Here is a 14348-nt window from a genome sequence, read left to right as displayed (position 1 = left end):
TGTGGCATATTTTCACTTCCTTTGGGTAAATACCTAGCAGTGGAATTGCTTTTTCGTAGGATAGGTATATTTTAGAAATTGCCAGATATTCCAAAATGAACCAGATATACTTTAACGATATTAAGAATTTTAATGTGTCATTTTTGATAAGTTGTATTTTTCAAGGAATTTGTCCATTTCAATTATCAAATTGAAAACCACAATGAGGCATGACCTCACAATGGTCAGAACAGCCATCATCAAAAAAGTCTGTAAATAATAAATGCCAGAAAGGGTGTGGAGAAAAGGGAACACTCCTACATTGTTGGTGGGAATGTAAATTGGTGCAATCACTATGGAAAACAGTAGGCAGTCTCCTTAAAAAACTAAAAGTAGAGTTACCATATGATTCAGCAATCCCAGTCCTGGACATGTATCCAGAAAGGATGAACATTCTAATATGAAGAGATACATGAACCCCAATGTCCATAGTTGTACTATTTACAATAGCCAAGACATGGAAGCAACCTAAAGGTCCATCAACAGGTGACTGGATAAAGAGGATGTGTGTGTGTATCACACACGCACACCATGAAATATCACTCAGCCATAAAAAGGATGAAGTGTTGTGAGATATTGTCATTTGAAGCAACATGGGTAGACTTAGGGATTATCATACTGAGTAAAGTCAGGCAGAGAAAAACAAATATTATATGATATATCATGTATGGAATCTAAAAAGTAGTACAAATGAGTTTATTTACAAAACAGAAACAGTCTCACAGACATACATAGAGAACAAATTTATGGTTACCGAAGAGGAAAGTGGGGGAGGGATAAATTAGGAATATAGGATTCACAGATACACACCATTATATATAAAATAGATAAGCAACAAAAATATGCTATATAATACAGGGAACTGTATGTAGCATTCTGTAATAATCCATAATAAAAAATAATTAGAAAAAATACATATATAACTGAATCACTTTGCTGTATAACTGAAATTAATATATAATATTATAAATCAATTATATTTCAATTAAAAACTTGTGCATGACTTCAATCCTTTCAAACTTATTGAGACTTATTTTTACAGATGAGCATATATGATCTATCTTGTTGAATGCTCCATGTGCACTGGAAAAAATGTACATTCAAATGCAGCCCATAACTGTCAGTTAGGTCAAGCTTAATGATGATGTTATTCAATCTTCTTTATCCTTTCTGTTTTTATTTTAATCTAGTTGTCCTGTTAATTACTGTAAGAGATGCTTTTAAATCCCCAACTGTAACAAAAGATTTATCTATTTCTCTCCTTTTGTTCTTTTAGTTTTTTCATGGGATATTTTGAATCTCTGTTATTAGGTATTGTATTTCCATTGCTGTTCTAAACAAATTATCACAAGCAATGGCTTAAAACAATTCAAATTTATTATCTTACAGTTCTGTAGATTGGGCTTGCCTGGTGGCTCAGCTGGTACAGAATCCACCTGCAATGTGGGATACCTGGGTTTCATCCCTGTGTTGAGAAGATCCCCCAGAGAAAGGAATGGCTACCCACTCCAGTATTCTAGCCTGGAGAATTTCAAAGAGTCAGACACGACTAAGCGACTTTCACTTTCCTTTCTGTAGGTTAGAAACTAACGTGGATCTCACTGGGTTAAAATCCAAGTGTTGGGAAGGTTGCATTCCTTCTGGAAATGCTAGGGAAGAGTCCATTTCCTTGACTTTTCCAACTTTTAGAGGCTGTCCACATTCCTTAGCTCATCGCCCTCTTCTTCCATCTTGAAAAGCAACAACAGCAGTCAAATAACTCTCACATCACATCCCTCTGACTTTCTTTTCTGTGGTTAAATCTTCCTGTGCCTCCTCTCTTCTGACTGCCTCTTTCATTCTAAGTCATTTTTGGGTCCATCTGGACAATCTAAGATAACCTCCATAGTTTAGGTCAGCAACCTTAGTTCTATCTGAAACTTTAATTCTAGAAATACAATTTCACAGTCTTCTTAAACACTGTATTACTTCACATTAAAAAAATCTGGAACAGTATAACTCCATTTACAGCCTCCTGCCTTCATCATCTTTTGTGGTATTATTGCCATATATTTTCACATCTATGTATAATCCCCATACTACAATGTTATATTTTGCATGAGTCAGACTTTTTAAATAAATTAAGAGAAAAAATATTTATCTATAAATTTCTACATTCCAAGACATTTCATTATTTTTTGAGATCCAACTTTCATTTTGATGCTGTCTGAAGAACTTCCTTTATTATAGTATTTCTTGTAGCACAGGTCTGGTTGACTTTTGTTTGCCAAAAACATCTTTGTTTCACTTTCATTTTAAAAGAATATTTTTTCAGACAGAGAATTCTAGCTTGACTTTTTCTTTAGTGCCTTTAAAAAGATGTAGTTCCACTGTTTTCTGTCCTTCATTGTTTCTGATGTCAAGTTAGCCATCATTTTTGTCTTTGTTCTCTATGCTGTCATTTTTGTCTGAATACTTTGGAGATTTTCTCCATCCTTTTGTTCTCAACAATTTATTATTGCCCAGGTGTGATTTTCCTTGTATTTATCCTTCTTAGGGCTTGCCTAGCTTCTTGGTTCTATAAGTTAATGTTTTTCACCAAATTTGAGAGAAGTTCAGCTTTGGCTTCTTAAAGGTTTTATGCCCCATTCTCTCTCTCTTGTCCTCTGGATTCTAACTGCATAGATGTTACTTGATATTGGCAATGAGGCTGCTGAAACTTTGATAATTTTCTTCCAATGTTTTCTCTGTTCTTAAATTATATAATTTCAAATGATCTATACACAAGTTCACTAACCCTTTCTTCTGTATTTTCTTGTTTGTTTGTTTTCTTTTTTTTTATTTAATTTTATTTTTTAACTTTACAATATTGTATTGGTTTTGCCATATATCAAAATGAATCCGCCACAGGTATACATCTGTTCCCCATCCTGAACCCTCCTCCCTCCTCCCTCCCCATACCATCCCTCTGGATCGTCCCAGTGCACCAGCCCCAAGCATCCAGTATCATGCATCGAACCTGGACTGGCGACTCATTTCATATATGATATTATACATGTTTCAATTCCATTCTCCCAAATCATCCCACCCTCTCCCTCTCCCTCTCCCACAGAGTCCAAAAGACTGTTCTATACATCTGTGTCTCTTTTGCTGTCTCGTATACAGGGTTATTGTTACCATCTTTCTAAATTCCATATATATGTGTTCAGATCAGATCAGATCAGTTGCTCAGTCGTGTCCGACTCTTTGTGACCCCATGAATCGCAGCACACCAGGCCTCCCTGTCCATCACCAACTCCCGGAGTTCACTCAGACTCACATCCATCGAGTCAGTAACGCCATCCAGTCATCTCATCCTCTGTCATCCCCTTCTCCTCCTGCCCCCAATCCCTCCCAGCATCAGAGTCTTCTCCAATGAGTCAACTCTTCCCATCAGGTGGCCAAAGTACTGGAGTTTCAGCTTTAGCATCAGTCCTTCCAAAGAAATCCCAGGGTTGATCTCCTTCAGAATGGACTGGTTGGATCTCCTTGCAGTCCAAGGGACTCTCAAGAGTCTTCTCCAACACCACAGTTCAAAAGCATCAATTCTTCGGCGCTCAGCCTTCTTCACAGTCCAACTCTCACATCCATACATGACCACAGGAAAAACCATAGCCTTGACTAGCCGGACCTTTGTTGGCAAAGTAATGTCTCTGCTTTTGAATATGCTATCTAGGTTGGTCATAACTTTCCTTCCAAGGAGTAAGCGTCTTTTAATTTCATGGCTGCAGTCACCATCTGCAGTGATTTTGGAGCCCAGAAAAATTAAGTCTGACACTTTCCACTCTTTCCCCATCTATTTCCCATGAAGTGATGGGACCGGGTGCCATGATCTTCATTTTCTGAATGTTGAGCTTTAAGCCAACTTTTTCACTCTCCACTTTCACTTTCATCAAGAGGCTTTTGAGTTCCTCTTCACTTTCTGCCACAAGGGTGGTGTCATCTGCATATCTGAGGTTATTGATATTTGTCCCGGCAATCTTGATTCCAGCTTGTGTTTCTTCCAGTCCAGCGTTTCTCATGATGTACTCTGCATATAAGTTAAATAAACAGGGTGACAATATACAGCCTTGACATACTCCTTTTCCTATTTGGAACCAGTCTGTTGTTCCATGTCCAGTTACAACTGTTGCTTCCTGACCTGCGTACAAATTTCTCAAGAGGCAGATCAGGTGGTCTGGTATTCCCGTCTCTTTCAGAATTTTCCACAGTTGATTGTGATCCACACAGTCAAAGGCTTTGGCATAGTCAATAAAGCAGAAATAGATGTTTTTCTGGAACTCTCTTGCTTTTTCCATGATCCAGCGGATGTTGGCAATTTGATCTCTGGTTCCTCTGCCTTTTCTAAAACCAGCTTAAACATCAGGAAGTTCACGGTTCACATATTGCTGAAGCCTGGCTTGGAGAATTTTGAGCATTACTTTACTAGCGTGTGAGATGAGTGCAATTGTGTGGTAGTTTGAGCATTCTTTGGCATTGCCTTTCTTTGGGATTGGAATGAAAACTGACCTTTTCCAGTCCTGTGGCATTAGTATACTGTATTGGTGTTTTTCTTTCTGGGTTACTTCACTCTGTGTAATAGGCTCCAGTTTCATCCACTTCATTAGAACTGATTCAAATGTATTCTTTTTAATGGTTGAGTAATACTCCATTGTGTATATGTACCACAGCTTTCTTATCCATTCATTTGCTGATGGACATCTAGGTTGCTTCCATGTCCTGGCTATTATAAACAGTGCTGTGATGAACATTGGGGTACACGTGTCTCTTTCCCTTCTGGTTTCCTCAGTGTGTATGCCCAGCAGTGGGATTGCTGGATCATAAGGCAGTTCCATTTCCAGTTTTTTAAGGAATCTCCACACTGTTCTCCATAGTGGCTGTACTAGTTTGCATTCCCACCAGTAGTGTAAGAGGGTTCCCTTTTCTCCACACCCTCTCTAGCATTTATTGCTTGTAGACTTTTGGATCACAGCCATTCTGACTGGTGTGAAATGGTACGTCATAGTGGTTTTGATTTGCATCTCTCTGATAATGAGTGATGTTGATCATCTTTTCATGTGTTTCTTAGCCATCTGTATGTCTTCTTTGGAGAAATGTCTACTTAGTTCTTTGGCCCATTTTTTGATTGGGTTATTTATTTTTCTGGAATTGAGCTGTAGGAGTTGCTTGTATATTTTTGAGATTAGTTGTTTGTCAGTTGTTTCATTTGCTATTATTTTTCTCCCATTCTGAAGGCTGTCTTTTCACCTTGCTTATAGTTTCCTTTGTTATGCAGAAGTTTTTAAGTTTAATTAGGTCCCATTTGTTTATTTTCGCTTTTATTTCCAATATTCTGGGAGGTGGGTCATAGAGGATCCTGTATTTTCTAATCTTTTAGCAAGCCCACCCAGAGAGTCTTTCATTTCAGTTATATTGGCCACACTGTATGGCTTGTAGGAACTTAGTTCCCTGACCAATGATCAAACCCATGCCCCTTGCATTGGAAACATGGAGTCCTAACCACTGGACCATCAGGGAATTCCCATCGTTTCAGTTATTATTCTGTTTTTCTTTAATAATTTCATTTGGTACTTTTACATATATACTGTTTCCATGTTACTGCCAATATTTCCCTTTGTGTTCACTCAAGATGGACATTTTCTCTTAATTATTTGAATATATTTGCAATTGCTTCTTTAAAATCCTTGTCAGCTAATTCTACTATCTGGGTCATCTCAGAGTTTCTAGTTATTGTTCATTCTTGGCCATGGGCCACATTTTTCTGTTTCTTTGCATTCCTAGTAATTTGTAAATTGTATATTGGAAAGTGTGGATGATATGCTGTAGGGATAGAAGAGTGTTAGTTTGGGATCTGGGTAGGCAGTTGGATGAATAGCTGGTCTTGTGGCAGCTGCAGTTTAGAATTTGTTAGGGTGACTCTAGCAATTTATATTACATGTGTTGGTTACACATTAGACTTAAGGCAAATCCTTAGACCTGGGACACGGACTTTACTCCTGGGCATAGTCTTTTAGTTTTCACTGGAAAGCACGAGCTGTTTATCAGGCCCCTCTAAACTTGTGAGATTCAAATTTTAATCTCTGTCCCTCATGTGACAGACAGCAGCTGAAATTTCTGTTCAACATTTTCAGACTTCCAGCTGTTGTTTTCTACCAGGCTCCTTGGAGTCTCCCTTATATATGTACAGTTCAGAGATTAGGCAAAGATTTGAAAGGAAGTTTATATGCATATTTGGTATGTTTCCCCATAGCTTCTTCCTTAGGAGATTTCTACCTTTTGACTCCCTTTTTCAACATCTCAAGCCAATATGACCATGAATTTATTTTGAGTTTAAAGCCATCTCAAACTGTATGGATTCTTAAGTAACCACAGATCTCACCAGTGTCATTCACTTCTTTCAGGGATTGAATAACTTCCTCTAGCTCTTTGATCTCTCTTCTGGGTGTGTGTGTGTATTTATTTATTTATTGATATTTGTTGTCCAGATTTATCATTGATATTTGATATAAGCTATTCCACCATTCCTGTAATCTGAACTTCATCTCACTTCTGGGTTTTCGGCATGGGTTGGTGGGCAGAACAAATCATCAAGTTGTGTAAATCCAAGAGCATGAAAGTCCAAATCAAAATAGTCTAACTATATAGACTTATTTATTTATGACTTCAGACTCAGAGCTCTGGTTGTTCAGGCTCCAAGCTCAATATCTCAGTACCTTTGGCTACCATAGACTGATGTATATCAACAAATTCTATGCTCCTTTTTTTTTTCCTGACAATGACTCTTGATTTACTTTACATTATTAACAAATATTCACCTCAGCATACTCAGGGTTAGAGAAACATGGCATTTGGCTTTAATTTTCACCGAGTCCTTCTAGCCAGGATTTCTTAGAATTGTTCTGTGACTATCCCAAGTCTTGACTGAAGATTATGGCTGTAAGGAATAAATGGCAGAGACAAGGTACTACTTGTTGTCCCCAAAAAAGTGTTGATCTTAAAGCCAAAAGAAATGCAACCCCATGCCTTCTTTGGGGGTATTTTTAGAGTAGCTACAAATACATGATATTTATTTTGAGAGATGGCCAATATTTTTTTAAATAGCTAATAGGCTGTATTTGCAAAAAAAAATTATTTTTCCTTTAAAAAATATTTTGCTCACTTCACTGCATTTGTACTATGGAAAGTACTTGAGTAGGGGAGAAAAAATTTTTCTGATCCCTCCCTGTCAGGCATGATAATTGAACAAGCCCTACATTCTTATCCACTAATTTTTATACACTGATCTCATTACTTCTTCTTAAATACTATAAAGTCTTCATTCTTTAGTCTTTATGCTACATTATCCAGATAGCTTTTGGTTAAGACCCTGAAGAGGGTTTTAATTCCCTATCTCCCACCCTAGAATGTAATGGGCTTCCCTGCTGGCTCAGTGGTAAAGAACCTGCTTGCCAATGTAGCAGACTCAGGTTCAACCCCTGGTTCGGGAAGATCCCCTAGAGCAGGAAATGGCAACCCACTCCAGCATTCTTGCCTGGGAAGTTCCATGGACAGAGGAGTCTTGCAGGCTACAGTCCACGGGGTCACAAGAGTTGGACATGACTAAGCAACGAAACAACTATAGCAACTAGAATTCCAGTAAAGGATCACTGACCGGTTACCAAAGCAGTAACAGTTAGGAGAAGCCCACGGAGTGAGACAGACCCAGCTGTGAATTCAAAATCTGCCACTTCTTTGTGATCTTTGGATTTTATACACCGTTCTCTAAGTTGTAGAAAATTAGGGATAAAAACAGTCCTGATCTCATTTACTTGTTTCGAGGATCAGATGTAGTAATATACATTAAAATTTCTACCACATTGTTATTATTATTATCTTTGTTGTTATTTTCTCCCATAGTAAATGCCCAATTAACAATTGTCCAAATAAGCACTTGTTGAACTGAATAAGCATTATTTTGGTAAAAGATAAAACACACAAATTACAAAAACCAGTATTAAAAAAACAGTAATTGTAAGTTATGGTAAGTACTATGGAAAAATAAAGAAAGAGAATTAAATAGGAGTTCTATTTTAGATAGAATCATCAGGGAAGACCTCCTGAAGGAGGTGACGCATAAGCTGAATCTTAAGAGATGAGAAAGAGTCAGCTACACACAAAATAAAGAAAACAGCATTCCAGGCAGAGGGAATGATACATACAAAGTTCTTGAGGCAGACATTCATGTGAACCCTCAACCAACTGAAAGACCTCACCAGTGCTGCGAAAGAATGAGTACGGGCAGGGTGGGATCAGAAGAGAGCAGTAATCAAACATAAGGGGCCTTAAAGGCGGGAGTAGAAAGTCTGAGAGTCTAGCTTGTGGTCTACATGCAAAGGGAAGGAACTTGAGGGAATTTAAGCAAAGGAATGACAAGATCCTCAAACCCACTCAATCCAAGGCTCACAAAGACAAACTGAAGGAGAATAAGAATTTCTCCAAGTATTTGGAACTTCTTGTTTACAGAAACTAAGAATATAAATGTAGAATAAAATATTTTTCATTATGATAAAAGTTATTGATTGCCAACAACCAAAAAATCTTTTAGGATACTTAATAAAATTGCATTCACTTTTCTTTGTTTCATAACTGTCATGAATCCTAAGGGATTCTGTGACCCACTTAAAACGAAGGACAGAAGTAAACATGCTAAGCAGGCAGGATGAGAGTGACTGAGAAAGGTGGCCATGGCTGACAGCTCTGAGGGCCCAGAATGGGAGTCATGTCTGAGCTGTGAGGACCACATCAGATGAGAGATGATTTGAAAGATGCTATGTGACAGATCTCTTACAGAAACGAAGGGCAGGATTCCAGTATAAAATCAGTGAGACACTGTGAGATGCTGGACATTCCAGCACAAAGTTTGTAAGGGGACTTAAAGAAAATTTAAATTTATATATCAGATAATTATCTTTACCAGTTAAGCTACCCTCGAGTAACAGGTCTCTGCCATTGTAAGCTTATTCCCTGGAACGTTGATCCTTTCTCAAAACTGCTCTCTCTCTCTCTCTCTATATATATATATGTGTGTGTGTGTGTGTGTGTGTGTGGTGTGGTGTGTGTGTGCGTGTATTGCTTCACATTAGTGACTCTCTATATTACTACCATTAATATAATAAAGTGTTTTTATTTTCTTATGATATATTAGATAATTAAAACTATTTACTCTCTTAAGGAAATTTATTCCCCCCAAAAAAGCTTAGGGTGGCATACTTAGATTCCCATAACCTGTACACTAATGCAAGGTTAGTTTAAAAGTGTACACAATAGCTGAGCTTTCCAAAATGTTACCCTGTTTTTGTTTTCATTTTTGGAAACAATAAAATTATATTACTATGAGAGCCTATGTATCATAATAATAACTTTGGAGTTAATTTTAACTATTTTTCTTGGAGGATGAAGGATAGTTTATTAAATGTCAGTTATAACTTCATGACAACTCCTTATCTTTCATTTCACAGCATTTGAAAATAAGAGCAAAAAAGGTGAATACCTACTGTTGCCAGGTAACTGCATCCACTGTGCTTCCTGCCACCTTCATGAATCTGTAAGAAACAGAAAAAACAAAGATGTTGCAACTTAAAGTAAGCCATATCCCCAGGGATGAAATAAGCTGAGACATAGATCAGGCCAATTCTTGGGCAACTGCGCTTTCTGAGAGGGTCCAGCTTCATGGTCTATCCATAGCCTTTGAAGGTTAAAAGGTGCAGAAGGTGAAAGCAATCACAATTCCAGCTCTCCATACATCCTTTATCATCTGGAAATCAAGACTCCAAGATAGCATTATATCTTTGCCTGTTTTCCCAATCTCATGCCTGATGGCTCCCACATTGCTTTCCCTGTGATCACCACCTATCTTTTCCATCTCCTATTTTCTGAGGACTTTGAGATCTACTAAGAAATAAACAATAACATTTTCAAAGGAAGACAGCCTTTGAAAACCCTCTCTTCCTATAGAGAAATTTAACCATTTCTGGAACAGTTAAATAGAGAACTGAGTTTCCCAATCAGCATGCTTAGCTGTTTTCCTGAAAGGCATGCAGCAAAGTCTTGCTAGCAACTCGCCACCCTCCTGTGCCCTTTGAAGTTCTATCAGAAACACTGGGCCAGAAGAAAGCACTCAAGGCCACACAGATTCCATGTCGTCATTGTTGTTGTTAGTCCTTCAGTCGTGTTTGACTCTTTCGCAATCCCATGGACTGTAGCTAGCCAGGCTCCTCTGTACATGGAATTTTCCAGGCAAGAATATGTTTCCTACTCCAGGGCATCTTCCTGATCCAGGAATCAAATCCATGTCTCTTTAGTCTCCTGCATTGGCAGGAAGATTCTTAACCACTTGCCACCTGGGAAGCCCAACTGGCTAGAGAAGTAGTATTTCTAGACACCCTAATCAGCTCTTTTTCATGGACCCATGCCACCCCTTCTAGGAGTACTTCTTTTGGAAGCAGGACACAGGTAGCCTCTGCTTTTGGAGCCCATGGATTTCTCTTTCTCTTCTCCTCTCCTTTCTCCAGCCCAGAAAAATCACTTGAATCTGGGAGAATAGCTCCACGCTCCTCACTATTTCAAGTTCTATGCCCAGAATTCTTTCTTTAAAATTCAAAAGCCAGAAAGGCTTGTACTTTCTCTTCTCCGTCTTTTTATGTCCCACCCCTGAGCCAATAAGTACACAATCAGCTATCTGCTTGAATAGAGAGGAGGAAAATGGAAAAGTCCAGGGAGAGGGGAAAACAGATTAGGATCCAAAATACTATCCCTGTCACATATGCACTCTAAGCTGCAGAGACCAAGTAGGAAAACCCAAAAATTAAGAAGGGGAAATGAAATTGAGTACCCCCTTCCCAGGATATTTCAGAAATTAGAAAGCCTAGACAAACTTAGACACAAGTGTCATTAAGTATTGGGTTGGCAAAAATGTTTGTTTGGGTTTTTCCATAAGGTGTTAAGGAAAAGCTAAATAAACACTTTGGCCAACCCTGCATGTGTGTTTGTGTGTGCGTGTTTACATGGGCTTTACTTTTACAAAATTATTTCTAAAATCTCTGAAAAGTAAAATCATCTCTATTTACATACAAAAATGACCATAATGAAAATTACACTGACATTTATAGTGCTTTCTCATTAAATTTTTTTTCAGCTTTCTCTGTGTATAATTTCACATAACTCTCAAAACAGCACTGGTAGGCAGATATTCTTATAATACAGTGGAGGTGGCTAAGTCACATAGAGGTTATGCGATTTGTTCAAATTCATATAGTAATGCAAACTAAATTCAGTTTTTCTGATTCTGAATGCTATGTTGTTTTCAAGCTGTTTTCACTGAGGCCAAGAAGTACATACAACTCTAAAATGCAAAAAAATAAGTTGAATTTTTGCCTTAAGAAAGCACTACCCTATATTTTTCAAAAAAGTAAAAAGGCTTCAGCACCTCATTTGCTTGTTGACTTCCTCTCACAGACTTGAGCATTTCAGTGTTTTCTGTAAGGCAAGGAATGTACTGGAGCAAAAGTGTTGAAAGGTGACCGAGTCAGAGCCTCTGCTTTGCAACAACTACAGTAAAGCTGAGAAGATGGACAATGAGACAAATAAGCTACAGTGCCTTTGTGCTGCACTCCTGCTGTGAACTAACTGCTGGGGGACAGCAGTCAGGGAGTAGCTAGCTCTACCTTCTATGGCGTTAAAAGAGGGACAAGCACTGAGTAAAGCTTCGTATCTCACAAGACGTTGAATCTCATATTGAAAGAAGGGTAGGATTTTGCCCTAAAGAGCAGGTCAGGCATAGGAACAGCTAGAGTAAAGCCAGATAGAGTCAAGGTGAATATTTTCTCAGGAGTCCAGGATATGTGGATGTCAGGGGACAGGTAGGAAGTTATCTGACAGAGTGGTCAGATAACTGGTCCATGATGCTGACACATCTGGCCTTTAATCATTCCTTAACATCTTGGTACAAGTTGACGTCTTGTTTATCTCTGCATGATTAGCACCCAACACAGTATTGTAAAATACAGCTCCTCCTGCCTGTTGGATTTATCCTGTGCTTAAGCAAGTGAGGGGGGTGTCAGGCTGGAACATGAGTTTTAAGAAGATCACTTTGGCTACAGTAAAGGTGAAAAGTAGTGGTGTGGACACACTGGTGGGAGATAACTGCAGAGTTATGGGAGGCTTTGAAATGTGGGAATGAGAAAAGACACAACTGAAAAAACACTGTTGGTGCATCCAAGGGGGGTTGGCAAGGGTGAGTTTAAGTGAGGAAAGGGTGTAAGACAGGGTGTGAGAGAGAATCCTGAAGTTTTAACTGCAGTAATACCATTGCCTAAGACGGGCAATACAGGGACAGACTTTAATGCTGGCGTTGCTGAATGTACTCCAATTCCGAAAATGCCACAGAAGACTTGAAGCAAATGGTCACTGACGGTAACCGTTATGCATTCACAAGAAAATTAGGGGTAAAATGCCCTTTCTGGCTAAAAGGTTCTGGACAGGCAATTAAGAACACATCACATTTTGTGTCTTAGAAGCTGGAAACTTGTCTTCCATGATACTATGATCTGGAGTTCCTCACATGCTTTGGATAGTTTGTTCTGCTAAAGGTTGATAATTAAGTCTTTAAATAACCTTCCATTATCAAAAGTTACATTACAAAAAGAACGGGAAAACTAGCATTAGCATCAGGAGCATTTAAAGTAATGCAAAAGTTTTCTCCCCACACTCCTACTTCATCCTCAAAGAAAATCTATAATTAAATACAAAATACACTGGATCCATATATGTAATATTATATAGTTTACAGAGATATATTTTTAAATTGAGTGTAGGAAAACACCTACCATGACCTGGACTGGGAAAATCAATTATTCTTCCTAACCTAATTTATGGGTTTGATGAAATTCTAATTTAAAAAAAAATCCCACCAGATATTTTTGAAACTTTGCAAAATCATTCTAACATTAATCTGAAAGAAGCCAAGAATGTTCTGAAGAAAAATTGGAATACCAAAGGGATATTTATTTGATCTACCACATATTAAAATACACCACAAAACCTGCAATTATTAAAACATTCCTAGGAGTTAGTCAGGAGATCTTAGGAATTAGTAAAGAAATCAGGAATTAGTAAGGATATCTATGGAACAAAAGGGGATTTTTATAAAAATTTTTATATAAGAATTTATTACATGGAAAAGAATTTAGTATGTGAAAAATTGAAGCATATTTTTAATGGTGTCATGTGATTTGTGACTATTTGGAAAAAAAGTAAAGTTAGATCCTTACCTAAAGTCTTATTTTGTAAAATAAATCAAAATATTAAAATATAGTTTCATTTCAATAAATATTTAAAAAATATGACAATCACAATTTAATATGTTTAGACCAATATTATTATTTTAACTTTGGTAGCATATTTAAGCAGTAGGAAAGTTGAGGGAAAAACATTATTAAATATTTGTTCACATGAAAATGTTTGTAAACTATGTTCTTCCTTTTTCTTTCTTAGTAAAATAATGAGAACAACTTCAAAAACATGGGAACATTTCTACTCTTATTCTGAGGAAGAAGAATCTAATTCAGAAATAATGTCAAACAAAATTTGCATTTCCAAATACTACTACCAGGATGACTTTTTTCTTGGGGATGGTTTTGGTCACCACCTCCTGTACAATGTTAGAAACATCTGTCCATTGTTGTTCAAGCACTCTGTCTAGAGATCTAATCCCTTGAATCTATTCGTCGCATGACAGATTTTATTTTCTTGGGCTCCAAAATTGCTGCAGATGGTTACTGCAGCCATGAAATTAAAAGACACTTGCTCCTTGGAAGAAAAGCTATAACAAAACTAGACAGCATATTAAAAAGCAGAGACATCACTTTGCTGACAAGGGTCCCTGTATTCAAAGCTGTGGTTTTCCAGTAGTCATATACAAATATGAGAGTTGGACTATAAAGAAGGCTGAGCACCAAAGAATTGATGCTTTTGAATTGTGATGCTGGAGAAGACTCTTGAGAGTCCCTTCTACAGCAAGGAGATCAAACCAGTTAATCCTAAAGGAAATCAAGCATAATGTTCATCTGAAGGACTGATCTAAAGCTGAAACTCCAATACTTTGGCCACCTGATGCAAAGCGCCAACTCATTGGAAAAGACCTTGATGCTAGGAAAGAATGAAGGCAGAAGAAGAAGGGGGTGACAGAGGATGAGACGATTGGGTGGCATCACCGACTCAATGGACATGAATTTGAGCAAACTCCAGGAGATAGT

General features: G+C 37.8%; 1 protein-coding gene across 1 annotated transcript in view; it reads right to left on the bottom strand.

Moving 5' to 3' along the window:
- Window positions 1-14348, bottom strand: part of HPSE2 (heparanase 2 (inactive)) — a 717063-nt gene that overhangs the window by 230987 nt on the left and 471728 nt on the right. The window contains exon 6 of the mRNA XM_070363563.1: window positions 9591-9638. Coding sequence (XP_070219664.1) covers window positions 9591-9638 — 48 coding nt within the window. The remainder of the gene's footprint in view (window positions 1-9590; window positions 9639-14348) is intronic.

This window comes from Bos mutus, chromosome 26 (genome assembly GCF_027580195.1).
Source record: "Bos mutus isolate GX-2022 chromosome 26, NWIPB_WYAK_1.1, whole genome shotgun sequence".
Taxonomy (NCBI): Eukaryota; Metazoa; Chordata; class Mammalia; order Artiodactyla; family Bovidae; genus Bos; species Bos mutus.
Note: the sequence above shows the minus strand (reverse complement) of the source record. Positions and strands in the feature narration are given on the sequence as shown.